Genomic DNA, 15,042 nt, shown 5'->3' with positions numbered 1-15,042 from the left:
GAGTCCTTCTTCAAATACTGTTCTTGGGTTCTCCTTATTCAATAGTCCTTCAAAATAAGTTTCCCACTTTTTTTTAATCATTCTCTTCTGCTAAACTTTACCATTGCTATCTTTTATTTGCCTTATCTGCGACAGGTCTTTAGATGCAGAATTTCGGGACTTAGCAATTCGTAATATTTTCTTCTCTCCTTCTAGTGTTTCCATCTCTTTATAGACTTCATTTAATGTCTCCGCCTTCACCTTTACTACTGCTCTTCTTGCTTCTTTATTTGCCTGCTTATAGTTTTCTTTACCCTGCTCTTCTCTTGATAGATCTACCTTCCTCTTGGCTTCTTTCTTGGTGTTTACCCGTTCTTGCACCTCATCATTCCACCACTATGATTCTTTATCATTTGGGGGTCTTCTTCCTGATGATTTTCCAAGTACTTCCTCACCAATCCTTAGAATCACTTTACTATTCTCTATCCACCATTGTTGTACATCCTCATGTAACCTTACTGCTTCCAGCACTCTTTCCTTAAACAAGACTCTCATTTCTGCCTCTTTCAATTTCCACCATTTAATCTTTGGGGCCATTCTCGTCTTTTTACTTTTACAATTCCTTAGTCTGCGATTAATTACCACTAACCTGTGTTGCGCTGCTACACTCTTTCCATTTCTAACCTCCTTCAGATGGTCTCTCTTACACAGTAGCAAATTTATCTGGCTCTCCCTGCCACCGCTACTGTAAGTAATCAGTCTGTTAATCTTTTTCTCAAAGAAGGTGTTGATCATTGCTAGGTCAAAAGCCACTGCCAAATCAATCTCTTTCTCCCCCATCATTTCTCTCACCCACACCCCAACCTCCATGCACTCTCTCAATCCCTTCCCTACTAATTCCCAAGTGGACATTCAGATCTCCTATAATTACCCTTTCCATTGCAGGAATTATTCTAAGCTCCAGGTCAATCTTCTCCCAGAATGTATCCTTCTCCTCCTCTCTACATCAAGTCTGCCGGGCATAGGCACACACAACATTGACTATTGTTGCTCTTAGTCCCAACTTTATACTCATAATTCTGTCCTTTTTCCTATTCACTCCAATCAAACTTTCGTTTCAAATCTTTCGATAATATTAATCCTACACCATTTCTTCCTTCCATATTTGCTTCACTGTAATAAAATCTACAACTTTCGCCTAGTTCTCTTTCCTTATTTCCCTGCACACACAGCACTCCCATCTTCCTTCTCCCCTTGAGGTCAACCAGCTCTCGCCCTTTTCCATTCATTGTCCCCACATTCAGAGTAGCTACTCTCATCCTCTTCTCAGATATTTCCCTCTGAGGTTGCCTCTTTACCCCAGCCCGCCCATGACATTAATTCTAATATCACAATCTGCACTGGCCTTCTTAATTTTGGCTATGTTTTCATGTCCTGATCCCTTTCCTGCTGCCAACTCTCCCCATTTACCCGGTCTGGGGATCGGCACCAAATTGAGGCTGGCTTGCCCGCCTCCTTCCCCCCCCCCCCTCCCCCTCTGTGGCTGGGTCATTTCTAGGAAAAACTCTAATAATCCTAGAAATGGATTTTTCCTCATGTACGAACTGTCATCGGAATGCTCTATATCCCAAAAGAAACACTTACTTATATAAACATATAAATCAGGGAAGGTGATGTCAAAGTAATCTCCATTGTTAAGTTTCAAAATACGCATTTAATGTTTAGTAGAGCTTTACAAATTTTATTATCTTTCAACTTTTAATGAAAAATTAAAATAGTCTTATCTAAAACCACGAAAGAATTAAGACCTTTGGACGCAAAATTGAGCCATATATTTTCCTTTAAATCAATACATAGGCAATCAGATCAACTCAGTCAAGGACCTACCGCACGTATTAGCCCTACAGTTGATCTGATTGTCTATGCATTGATTTCAAGGAAAATATATGGTTCATTTTTGCGTCCAAAGGTCTTTATTCTTTCGTAATTTTAAATACGACTATTTTAATTTTTCTTTAAAAGTTGAAAGATAATAAAATTCTGTAAAGCTTTACTAAACATTAAAGGTGTATTTTGAAACCTAATAATGGAGATTACTTTGATATCACCTTCCCTGATTTATATATGTTTATATAGGTAAATGTTTCTTTTGGGATATAGAACGTTAAGATGAGAGTTCGTACCTGTGGAAAAATCCCTTTCTAGGATTAGTAAAGTTTTTATGAGGCTAACAGCAGCAGTAGATATGAAACGACAACAAAAAAGTTATATGGGCAGATACTACTGCAGTTTGAACATTATGCGGCTTTTTAAAGTGATGTGACTTTCGTCCTTTTGTCTTGAAATTTGTATAAAGAAAATAACATTTATTAATATTTCAATAACTCCGGAAAATTGTAAGCAGCATTTTTCCATTTTGTGCCAGGATGTAGATCATTTTAAAGACTGTTCTATATTGGAAGGGAGTATCTAACCTCATAGGTACTTTTTTATAACAATGGTAGAACAAAAGATATCTTATTATTTTCTGATTGAATAATTGATTGATTGAAAGTTTTCTGGAATCCTGTATTATTTTCTGCTTTTACATAGGTTTTGTTTAACAAATTAAGAAGGAATAACCTTGTATTTAAAGAGGACACTAGAGGATCCGGTGGGACTGGGTCGCGACTCCCATTTTTAAAGAAAGTTTCTCTGTAAAACCTCGGGTTTGTACGAAAAATAATGTTTGACTGTTATACTCGGCGTATGGGTGGATATATATTCATTTGGTTGAATATCGTTATTTTCAGGTTTCATCCTTAATTAAGTTATTTAGTATTTTACAAGTTTTCCTACGACTCCCTCTTCCTCAAAACTAAAAAACTAGTTAGGATTCAAGATTTGAAAGGAAATTTTTGATAGTCACGAGCATTATTGTCAAAATTATTCTAATTGCAAACTTGATATTATAAATTTTCACAATAGAGTCAAAATGAACTATTATCCCATTTAATGGACACGTGGTATAAGTTTATTTTCTTTTTGTATTGACTCTCATGCATAGACCTTTTCATAAAACCAATTCCCCCTTCTGTCTTTATGCTCGAGTCAGAGTTATTCAAAGATCATCAACTATTTGTGGCTGAAAACATAAAAGTCTCGTACGTTAGTAATAATATCATAAATACCTCTTTGTTGAAACTTTTCCTAATTGGCAATCATGCACAATACACAAGAGTAAATGCATCGAAGTATGAATTAGTTCAATTTCCTTGATTTATTTCTTAAAGTGAATTCAATATATATATATATATATATATATATATATATATATATATATATATATATATATATATATATATATATATATATATATATGTTTATATATATTTATTATATATACAGTGCATATATATATATATATATATATATATATATATATATATATATATATATATATATATATATATATATATATATATATATATATATATATATATATATATATATATATATATATATATATATATATATACATACATATATATATATATATATATATATATATATATATATATATATATATATATATATATATATATATATATATATATATATATATATATATATATATATATATATATATATATATATATATATATATATATATATATATATATATATATATATATATATATATATATATATATATGTATATATATATATATATATATATATCATATATAGTATGTATATGAATGTATGGATGTATGTATGTGTGTATTATCTTATAGATCAATAAGGACTCAATCTCAACCGCCGTTTTCCTTCCACCCCCCACCCCCCTCCTCTATGTGTCAACGTCAATGTAAATATCAGTAGCATTCGGGTCTTCTATGTTTATTCCTGAACTATTGGTGTGCATATTTCCGTTGCTAAACTGTTTCTTTTTTTTTTCACTTTGCTGAATCTATTTCGATGATATTTTAAGTCTTTGAACACTTGAAGGAAGACAATAAAATTTTCGAGGGAGTAAGATCAATCCCAGAGAACTTTGATATGGCTGTTTTAGCGGTTAGTTCTTTTTCTGTTCAGTATCTGGAGTAAAACTCTTTTCTATTGAAAGTGGAATTTTAAACCAGATTACAATGTAATCTAGCTGCAACTATATTTGTTTCACTATCATTTCCAATATAAAAATGAGTTATGATTAACGACTGCATGTGGCATATAAACGCCATAATTCTATAACTGTTCAATAAGCTTACCAGATCTAGATATGATATTTTTTTTAAACGAAGATGAGGTTTTAATTTGTAAGGTAACTGGTATGGTGGTCTTTGTTGTTTCTATAAAAAAAAAAAACAGTCAATACGATGAAGGGAGATGAAAACGGAAAAAAAGCTACAAAGAAAGTTCTAATAGCAAGAAGTTAAAAAGGTTTTGTGAAATGAAGCTTGGATTTTACGAAAACCTTTGATAAAACCAAAACAAAATAGTTAACATCTTCTTTTCAATGGTTGCTACAAAAAGACTGTAGTAAGAGATATGTCGAAGATTGAAAACATCCTCTTCTCTCTCTCTCTCTCTCTCTCTCTCTCTCTCTCTCTCTCTCTCTCTCTCTCTCTCTCTCTCTCTCTCTCTCTCTGTGCTTTTGGGATGCTGCTATTACAAACTGCGTTTTCACCCTATAATATTCAATTAAAGGAGAAATTGGTTCAAAAGAACATGAAATAATAGGTCTAAAATAGTTAAAATTTATGTCAGCTTCCGAAGGGCTTACAGTGTCCTCCTTCTCCTTAGCACCCAACTGCTTTGGTTATGTTTTCTGACCCTTCCCCCCTTTTTGAAAATGCTGCATCCACGCTTACCTCTTCCACACATCCCGTCATACCCAAGCACTCAACACAACTTTCACCAACACAGTGCAGTGGTATCTCAAACTCAGACTTACAGTGCAATAACCATAGATCTTTGTGTCTCTGCTAACTTCCACATTCAACTAATTTCATCACTTGCCTCATTAACCAACGACTATAATCTATTCAGGCTGCATTGCTGATTTGTATATTTTATTATAAGTTCGTTTTCATTAAATATCATATCTATTTAATTAATTCCCTTTAAAACAAAACATTCTCCCAGTATAATTTTTCCATATTGGCTTAACGTTTTCACTTGCCTTAATTATATATATATATATATATATATATATATATATATATATATATATATATATATATATATATATATATATATATATATATATATATATATATATATATATATATATATATATATATATATATATATATATATATATATATATATATATATATATATATATATATACATATATATATATATATATATATATATATATATATATATATATATATATATATATATATATATATATGTGTGTGTGTGTATATATATATATAAATATATATATATATATATATATATATATATATATATATATATATATATATATATATATATATATACACATGTATATATATATACATATATACAAATTTACAGTATATACATATATGCATACATACACATATGTGTATATGCATTTATAAATATTCATATGTTATCATCATCATCATCTACTCCTACGCTTATTGACGCACAGGATATCGGTTATATAAGACCCGGGTTAGAGTACAAGTACTTACTCTAGTGCTCAAGGAAATGTGCATAAGTACTTGACCTTTGATGTTTTAAAACAATTATACTAATATTTCAAATACTTTAAATTTAATAATTATAAGTATTTCACCGCGGCAACAAATTTAGATGCTACTAGAAACTGCTAAAGGTGAAGGTGTAAGCATATGTTCTAAACGGGTTAAATGCAGAAACACTACCTATGGATTCATTGCCTAGAATCTGAGAACTGCAAAGAGAAGTTTTAGTGAGGAGTGGAAGTTATTTCACTCTACTATGAGATTCAGGGCCTCTGTAACACGGTTTTTTGGACTTTGCTCCTTATCAAGGCATCGGATGTAGCTGAAAGTTGACATATGTATATTTTACAACCACACACAAATTTTGTCAGCATTTTCAATAACCTAAACCCGATAGTTTTATTTTTATAGAGTAAAAAGGATCTAGCCGACGCCATGGCCAGTGATAACGAGCCAAGAGTCGAAAACATTCATTACGTAAGCAATGTAAACACCTTTTGACAAAATTTTGCCCCGCCCATCCACCGGACACCCATTCATCTTCTTCCATCGGCACTGGAGCCCATAACAATCAAGAATGGCTAGCAGGATTTGGAATTGCCCCCGTGGTTGCAAAACTGCATTTATCTTACGACTTGCAACTTTATACAGTCAAGAGAAATCCCATGGCCATATTTACTATAGCCTGAATAGGTAATTATTCAGTTTCTAGTTTAAATCCAATGTTTATGGTCTGATTTGTATTTAGCGTAATATGATTATAATACTTGTAATGTCACTCAGGCTTTTGAACATTTCCATTAACTATTCACTATGCCACCAAGAGAGAGAGAGAGAGAGAGAGAGAGAGAGAGAGAGAGAGAGAGAGAGAGAGAGAGAGAGAGAGAGAGAGAGAGATTGTATGTAAACAGTCTTGATATAACTATTTTTGTTAAAATGAGAATTTTGTGCTAAACTCTCCATCAGACCAACGGATCATCCGATATAATTTTTTTTCTTCTTCTTCTTAGGCCGTACGACCGTGTTGGCTATGTTTTGGGCATGACTGCATTTTGTAAATAAATCATGAATAGTTTAAGGAGTTTTATTTGTACATCTTATGGGAATTTATAGGAGTAAAGTGAACATAATTAATTTATCCTTTAAAATAATTACTACATGTAGCAAAACAAATAGTAGTAAAGATGATAATGCAATGAAGGAATGATACCAAACTTTATCTTTAGCTTCAACATCGGCAATAACATACCCAGTTGCCATAAATTTGTCAGCTTAATGAAATAGCCTATCATCTAATATAAAACGTAAATTCTGGGGAGGCCATGGCTTATTGCACAGTGAAAAAAAAATGACACAGACTTTATGAATGGCGGAACGATACATAAATGTGGGTGGGGTATCTGTGCTAGTGTAGTAATACTACATGAATTAAACGTTTTTGAAAATTACCAACTATTCCCTACACCTTGTCTATCTGATTGTGACCTATAAACTAGACTGTAATTTCTTAGGAAACTTATTTTGGGAGTTAGACTAATAATCGAAGTGTTTTTGTATTTATTAACATATATTGTTGGTTTGTTCATTATGACAATTCTCAGTGGAGAGGTTTCAGAGTTCATAAAGGTGTACTGCTTTGCTTTTATTTACACTTTTGTGTTATTGTTGGCAGAGGTATAGCCTTCGTTACGTATAACCAATCATCGATCGAGAAAGAGAGAAGAAATGCCGTCATAAGTTACGTAACGAGTGCGTTCGAAACCTTTTCTCTGAGTAAGTTGGCCCGTCTTCAAAAATCGTCCCTTTTACTTAATAAAGTACCAAATTTATTCAACCTACGTAATGCAGAATATAGTCAAAATTTATGTGTAGATATAATGTGCATTCTGAGTAAGCGTTATATTCATGAAATTCATAGAACAAAAGTTATTGCGAAAAAACCGTGTTACAGAGGCCCTGAATCTCATAGTAGTGTATAGAGATATTTCAAAAGATATTTTATATATTTGTGTATTTAGGTAAAAATCATAACATTGGCTAGCTTAGTTACTAAGTTGTAAATTACTTTAAGAAATTGAATATGATATATAATCAACTGAGTTCAATTATGATGACAATTTCAAAGGGCCATCCTCTTGATTTATCAAAAGCTGTAATCTAGGTATGACCTGGTTAAAACAATTCCAACTTTATCTCATCTAACAATAAAGTCAAATGTAAAGAATGTAAAGGTAAACATCACACTTCTTTTCGCAATGAAACTAAACCTAACATTTCTCTTGCATAATCTATCAAAATTGATATGATCGCTGTTTTGAACTCTTGTTCTGGTTCCCCAAAAAATCGTATTGTGTTTTGGAATTGGTAAATTCAGATTGCCTGTTAAATCTAATATAAACCCGATAACTGATAAGATCTACAACATGGGGTGAAGACATATTTAATGATATTACAAGTTTAAATACCTTTCGTGGTTATGACTGAATTGTTATAGACATGGTGACTTTACAAGGGCAGGGTAATTTTGCTTACCAATTGAAGAGTCAAAGTTCCACTAAATATGGAAATTTGTCTAATGAGAGTGAGTTCATCGTTTTTGATAATGCTCTCGAAACTAAAAGCACAGAAAACCTCCATAAAGCTAAGTAGGTTTTACCATCTAGGTGCTACTACTACAGAATCATCGCCTGTACCTCAGGTACAAACTCTGTATTATTAACATACCAAGGATCCCATTTCAGTCAAACAAATATTGATGAGTTGGAAAACCTGTGACTAGCTGAACCTGGTATATCACAAAGGAGTACTATCAATATAAATTACTTCATAATCTAAGAGTCCTTAGCAATTGGTAGTGGCAATTACAATTTTCTTTTTTAGAGAGAATAAAAATCTCCCTCTCATCTTCCCATTAATGATCACTATACTAAATCTAAAGAAAATGTTGTGTCAAGTAAACTAATGAATACCTTAGATAGGCTGACTCTTGATAATAAAATAACTGGATAATAGCTCGCCACTCCAGTATGGAATCTTTTGAAACTACTCCAAGGAGAACTTTTTCTTTATTACAGCTAAATATCTCTTAAAGGAAAACTATCCTCTTCAATCTATGAGTTATGCTCTGTGGTAATTTTTTTGCGTAAAGTCAGCACTCATATTTCTGGTGACTTTATCAGATCTATTCAATTATCCTGCTAATGTTTGCTTTATAATTAATACTGAGGATGAAATATTTTATAAGAAGTTTCAAACTAATGATGTATTATCTTTTATAGTTTTACGTTGCAGATGCTATTAAACACAAATTCTTAACATAACAACACTACCTCCAGTACAGTTGGTGTAGTAGGGACCTGTGTAGCTAAAAACTGCTCTTCAATTCTTTTAATTCATCTGTTGGTGACTTAATTAGACCATTTGTTGTATTTGATACATCTTGGGTGTCTGTTCCCTTTCATATTCTCCGGAACAGGACATTGTAAAATATTCATGGAAAAACTTCTCATTATAAAGTCAATTTCAAATAATATCCCTTTTTAGCAAGCGTTTTAACACTAATTTAGTAATTTTGATAATCAGCATACTGTTTAGTGTAATATAGGTAATTTCAATCGTTTCTTTCATATGCATTCGTTTCTCTTCGATTAGAATTCTTGGAAGTTAATTTGAAGGCAAAATGAAAAGGTTTCGATCAAAATTATTTTTTTTTATATAAACAGATCGATAGCATATCATTTAGTATATGATCAGGCAGTTGAAAAGCTATGATAGCCTAAATCGGATAATGTCGAGGAATTTTCTTAAAAACATGAGCAATTTAAACAAAGAATCTCTCTCTCTCTCTCTCTCTCTCTCTCTCTCTCTCTCTCTCTCTCTCTCTCTCTCTCTCTCTCTCTCTCTCTCTCTCTCTCTACTACAAATGCAGCCTTTTCTAGTCAGCTGCAGGACAAAGGCCTCAGACATCTCAATTCATGTTTATGGTTTGGTCAGTTTTCATCACCGCACTGGCCATTGGGGAATGTGGTTGGTGAGAGAATTCAGTCTGATCGCTCACAACAAACCAACCTAATATGGGTGGTCTTGAATAGTACATCTTTTCCGATCATGGCAATACGTAAATCCTTTCACCACGTTAAGGTACACCCCCCCCCCCTCTAAATTGTTAAGAACTGTCTCAATGTGAACATATAGTATTTGTAACATCAAAACTAGTTATATGACTATCGTTATGCAAATTTATGAAGTCTCTAATGGCTTTTCTCTTAATTCTTAGTTGGAAAAACCTTAATCTGATCTTCTGACCTTATGAAGTAGGATATCAAAATGTGATGCACCGCAACAAAGTCCACAGGAAAATTTGCCATTTGTGCAGGAGAGACATTATGTGGTGACTGAGAGGCGAGGTGAATGCAACTAACTTTATTAATCAATCACTGAGTTTATATGCAAGGACTTGCGAGCAAGAACGCCACAAAAATTCAAATATATTGAACCTTGAGCTAACATGCTTACAAAAGTTGGTTTATTAACAGTCCAGGAGAGACAGAATGATAAAATTAAAAGACAAAACCGTTACGAGCGTGTACAAAATGACATAAATGTGAAATAGGGTGTCCTCCTCCAGAGAAATGTATTGTAAATAGGAAATCTGGTAGGAGGCATGCAGGGTTTAGGCAATCAATAGAGACCCAGACTTTCTTTGCCACGAATGTTAATTAAGAATGCTTTCGGGGTACAACAGATAACGAGGTAAGGGCCTGTGTAAGGGGGAGTTCGTTGTGGCTTGCTAGTATCATTGAAAACGAAGATGTACGTTGCTGAGTGTAGATCAGTAGGTATGGGTTGCTTTGCTAGGGGCTTATAAGTCTAGCGATAAGGAGTAAATTTTCCAACAACATGACGTATGAGCTGGAGATTATCGTTGGAGGTTGTAGAGAGAAAAAAATTAGGAAGGGGCGATCAACGGGTTGCCATATACCATTGAAGCTGCCAAGACATCCTGGGTGGCTTTAGGAGCGGTTTGTAGTTTCAGAAGGACCGAGGAAAGCTGGGTAAACCAGTTGGAGTCCGTACAGCAAGACATCAATGCTGCTTTGAGAGTGCGATGAAAACGTTCAACCATTCTGTTGGCTGCAGGGCTGTAGGAGGTTGTCTGATGTAGGGTGATTCCTCGAGATTCACTAATGATGTCCACAATTGAGAGGTGAAAGTGGTACCCCTCTGAGAAGTAATATGCTTAGGGATACCGGATATTGCTATCCATCCTGAGAGTAACTTTCTGAGTAAGACAGATGTACATGAGGTGACATTACAGTTTTCATGGGAATGGGTTCAGGCCAGCGAGTGGAGTGGTCGATGATGGTAAACAGGTAATGATGTTCTTGTGATGTGGGTAGGGTACCTATTACGTCAACATGAATGTGGGCGAGACAATGGTAAGGTTGAGGAAAGGTGCCTACTCCTGAATCTATGTATTGATGTACTTTTGAAGTTTGACATGAAGTACAAATACAGACCCAAACCTTAGTATCCTTAGTGATGCACGAGGGATATGATAGGCCATGAATGAAATCAAACACCTGTCGGCGCATGTGAACAGATATCTATGGTTGTGGTCTACCAGTACTGACATTACAGAGGAGATTGCTGTTGGAGTCGTCGAGGACGATGTCTTCCTGACAAAGGGATGTGCGGGATGGCCTGCATGATTGGTACTTTATAGCTTTTTGTTGGGCTCATGCCAAGGTGCTGTAATCTAACCCCAGGTGAATGGTGGCCAAGTGTTTTTTGACAGGGCATCGTCAATGGGATTAATTTTCCCAGGGACGTGTTGAAGGGTGCAATTGTATTCAGCCACGACGGGGAGATGTTGTTGTTGACAGGCTCACCAGCATTGGACTGTCGAGTGAAGCTGTGAATCAGGGGCATGTGGTCTATGTGATTGACAAAGTGCGTACCTTCTATGATGTGGCAAAAGTGAAAAATAGCCAAATACACCGCCACCAATTCACGGTCGAAGATAGTGTAGCCAGATTCCGCCTTGGACAGTTTTCTACTAAAGAATGATAATAGGCGGGGCGAGCTGTTGCTACCTGCTGGAGTACTACACCAATAGCGACGTTGCTGGCATCAGTGGAGATAAGTAGATGGGCTGTGGTGGGAAAAGTGAGAGCAAACGTGATTGATAAGGCATCCTTTGCATTGCAGAAGGCTGCCTCTTGAAGGGACCTCACTTCAAGTCTTTTGGCTTACCCTTAAGGGAGGCATAGAGGGGGTAAGAGTGGCAGCGATGGTTGGCAGGAAACAGTGATAATAGTTGATCATGATCACGAATTTTTGCAGTGCTTTGACGGTCAAGGGTGTGGGGAAGCTCTGAACGGCTACTACCTTCTTAGGGAGGGTGTGGACACCTTACGTAGTGTAGCGGTGCCCTAAGAACGATATTTCTTTGGCGCCAATGTACACTTGTAATACCAGACTACAAGACCGTTCTGTTGTAGGCGGTTAAGCACAATTCGTAGGTGACGGAGGTGTTCCTCTTTGGAGGAAGAAATCACAAGAATGTCGTCCACTAACATACACAGAAGGGGAGGTCCAAGATGCAATTCCATTAAAAAGTAACCCCAGCATTACAAAGGCCAAAACAGGAGTAATTGAAGGTTTATGTACTGAAATCGGTGCTTATGGCAGTCTTGGTAATGTCTTCTTGGTTCATGAACATCTGATAATGCCCCCTTAGGAGGTAGAGCATGGAGAAAACCTTCACTTTGTGCAAGTATGTCACGTCGGCGATGTTTAGGAGAGGGTAGTGATCTGGTTTTGTCTGCATGTTAAGGCGCCTGTTATCCCCAGACGGATGCAGAGAGCCATCTTTCTTCAGAACGATGTGTAGGGGTGACGACCATGGGCTTGAGGCCTTTTGGCAAAGACACATTTCTTGCATTTTGGCGAAAGTTTGTTTAGCGGCTCCCAAACAATCCGGTGCCAGATTCCTGAATCTGGTGAACACTGGTGGCCACATCATCTTGATATGGTGATAAACACCATATTTTGCAGGAAACTTGGACATTTCACGAAGTTATGGACGGAAAACTTCGGGATTTGACACAAGGAGGTGGGCGTAGGCATCTGTGGGTGCGCTGACGTGAAGAGCGAGGTCAGAGGGGGCGGGTTGAAGAGGTGTCAATGAGTACGAGTCCGCTTTGACTAATTGTAGGTGAGGGACATCAACCAGAAGATGCAAATGTGAGAGGAACTCTGCAATAAGGATTGGCAGTGTAATGTCAGCAACGGAAAACTTCCAATTATATTTGGCACTTCCAAATGATGATATGAGGGTTTTGTAACCGTGGGTGGGTATCGCAGAACTGTTGGGAGCTAACAAGCGAATATCGGCAGACTTAGACAGACTATGTTGTGTTCTGGAGAAAGTCAAGCTTTTGTGTCTACCAAAATTTACACACCCATACCTTCATCATGTAAAAAGAAAAGATTAGTGTCGGGAGGCCACAGCAACAAGCGATGGCCTACTCACACATTTTTGAGCCACTAACAACTGTTCTCATGTTTGTTTCTAGTAGGTCCAGACCTGGAATGATAGTAGCATAACTGCAGCCGATGGGCGTCAGTATGTGGCTGGAGAAATCGTTAGTTGGAGAGTGGGCAAGGGTTGGTATTTATGGGTGGTGGCCAGCTTTGTCACCCCTCTGGCACCTCATAGGTTGGGACTCTGTGTCTTACTTCATTTACGACAGTTTTGGTCGATGTTGAATAGTTGTCCTCTTCGTCAGAGTGAAGGTGTTGATGGAGGGTGAAGGTAGTGAGATGGCTGTCAATAAGGGCGTCGACTTTGGTTATCAGATACTTTATGAGCCAAATATTGACATTGAGGATGGCAGAGCATACAGTTTCAGGTAGGCACCGTACCCAAGAAGCACAAAGTAGATTTACTTCATGAGGGAGCCATCTGTGGCAGGTTGCAGACGAGCGATGCTGGTCATTTACCTGAGAGTGAACAAAGCCTTTTGGATCCCCAACAGTTGTTGAGAGAGCTGAAAAAAATTGGCTATACAGGTGGCTGGTAATGGTGAGTACTGTTTCAGTAGGTATGTTTTGAGGGCCTTTTACACTGTTGGGGTATTCCCTTGTATCAAGCCAATCATAGATTTCTGGGAATGTGTCCTCGGGGATTGCTGCGAGGACCTAGTATACTTTACTGCTTGAGAGAATCAAACCCTTGATGCGAAACTGAACTTCGTTACAGTGGAACCAGCCAAATGCTTCTCGAATTGCGAAGGTCAGCAGGTCTTTGCGGCGGCATTTGTTGAAGAATCAGGTTCAGCGCCATCATCAAACAATAGGGCATGGCAGTGAGGGGGATGATATGAAGGAGCAAGTCCTCCGGTAGTCACCAATTGTGCCAGAGAGCTGTTAGGTTTTAACTAAGAGGTGAGGTGAATGCAACTAACTTTATTAAACAATCATATAGTTTACATAAAATGACTTAGAAACAAAAACGTCATTAGAATTCAGACGTAATAGAACATGAGCTAGCATGCTTACACAGTGCAGTCCTATGGAAAGGGAAGAAGGCCACAAACGTACACACAAACATTTTCATATACTGTATATATATATATATATATATATATATATATATATATATATATATATATATGTGTGTGTGTGTGTGTGTGTGTGTATATACGTATATATATGTTTGTGTGTCGGTGTTAGTGAGTGTTTATGTGTGTGTGTGTATATATATATATATATATATATATATATATATATATATATATATATATATATATATATATATATATATATATATATATATATATATATGTGTGTGTTGATGTGTGTTTATACTATATATATATATATATATATATATATATATATATATATATATATATATATATATATATATATGCATATATATATATATATATATATATATATATATATATATATATATATATATATATATATATATATATGTATGTATATATATGCATATATATATATATATATATATATATATATATATATATATATATATATATATATATATATATATATATATATATATATATATTATATATATAATATCTATTTACACATAAACATATATACATATATACTTACACACACACACACACACACACACACATATATATATATATATATATATATATATATATATATATATATATATATATATATATATATATATATGTATATATATGTATATATATATATATATATATATATATATATATATATATATATATATATATATATATATATATACATACATACATATATACATACATACAAAAGTGCGTGTGTGTGTGGGCTGTCATGATAGATT

General features: G+C 35.0%; 1 protein-coding gene across 1 annotated transcript; it reads right to left on the bottom strand.

Annotated features, from left to right (window-relative positions):
• Positions 1 to 375: 375 nt before the first annotated feature.
• Positions 376 to 849, bottom strand: LOC137644513 (uncharacterized). Its single transcript, XM_068377482.1, has one exon. It carries the CDS (start codon positions 847 to 849, stop codon positions 376 to 378), a length of 474 nt encoding a protein of 157 aa, XP_068233583.1.
• Positions 850 to 15,042: the final 14,193 nt, after the last annotated feature.

This window comes from Palaemon carinicauda, chromosome 7 (assembly GCF_036898095.1).
Source record: "Palaemon carinicauda isolate YSFRI2023 chromosome 7, ASM3689809v2, whole genome shotgun sequence".
NCBI lineage: Eukaryota > Metazoa > Arthropoda > Malacostraca > Decapoda > Palaemonidae > Palaemon > Palaemon carinicauda.
This window is presented reverse-complemented; position numbering and strand designations above follow the sequence as displayed.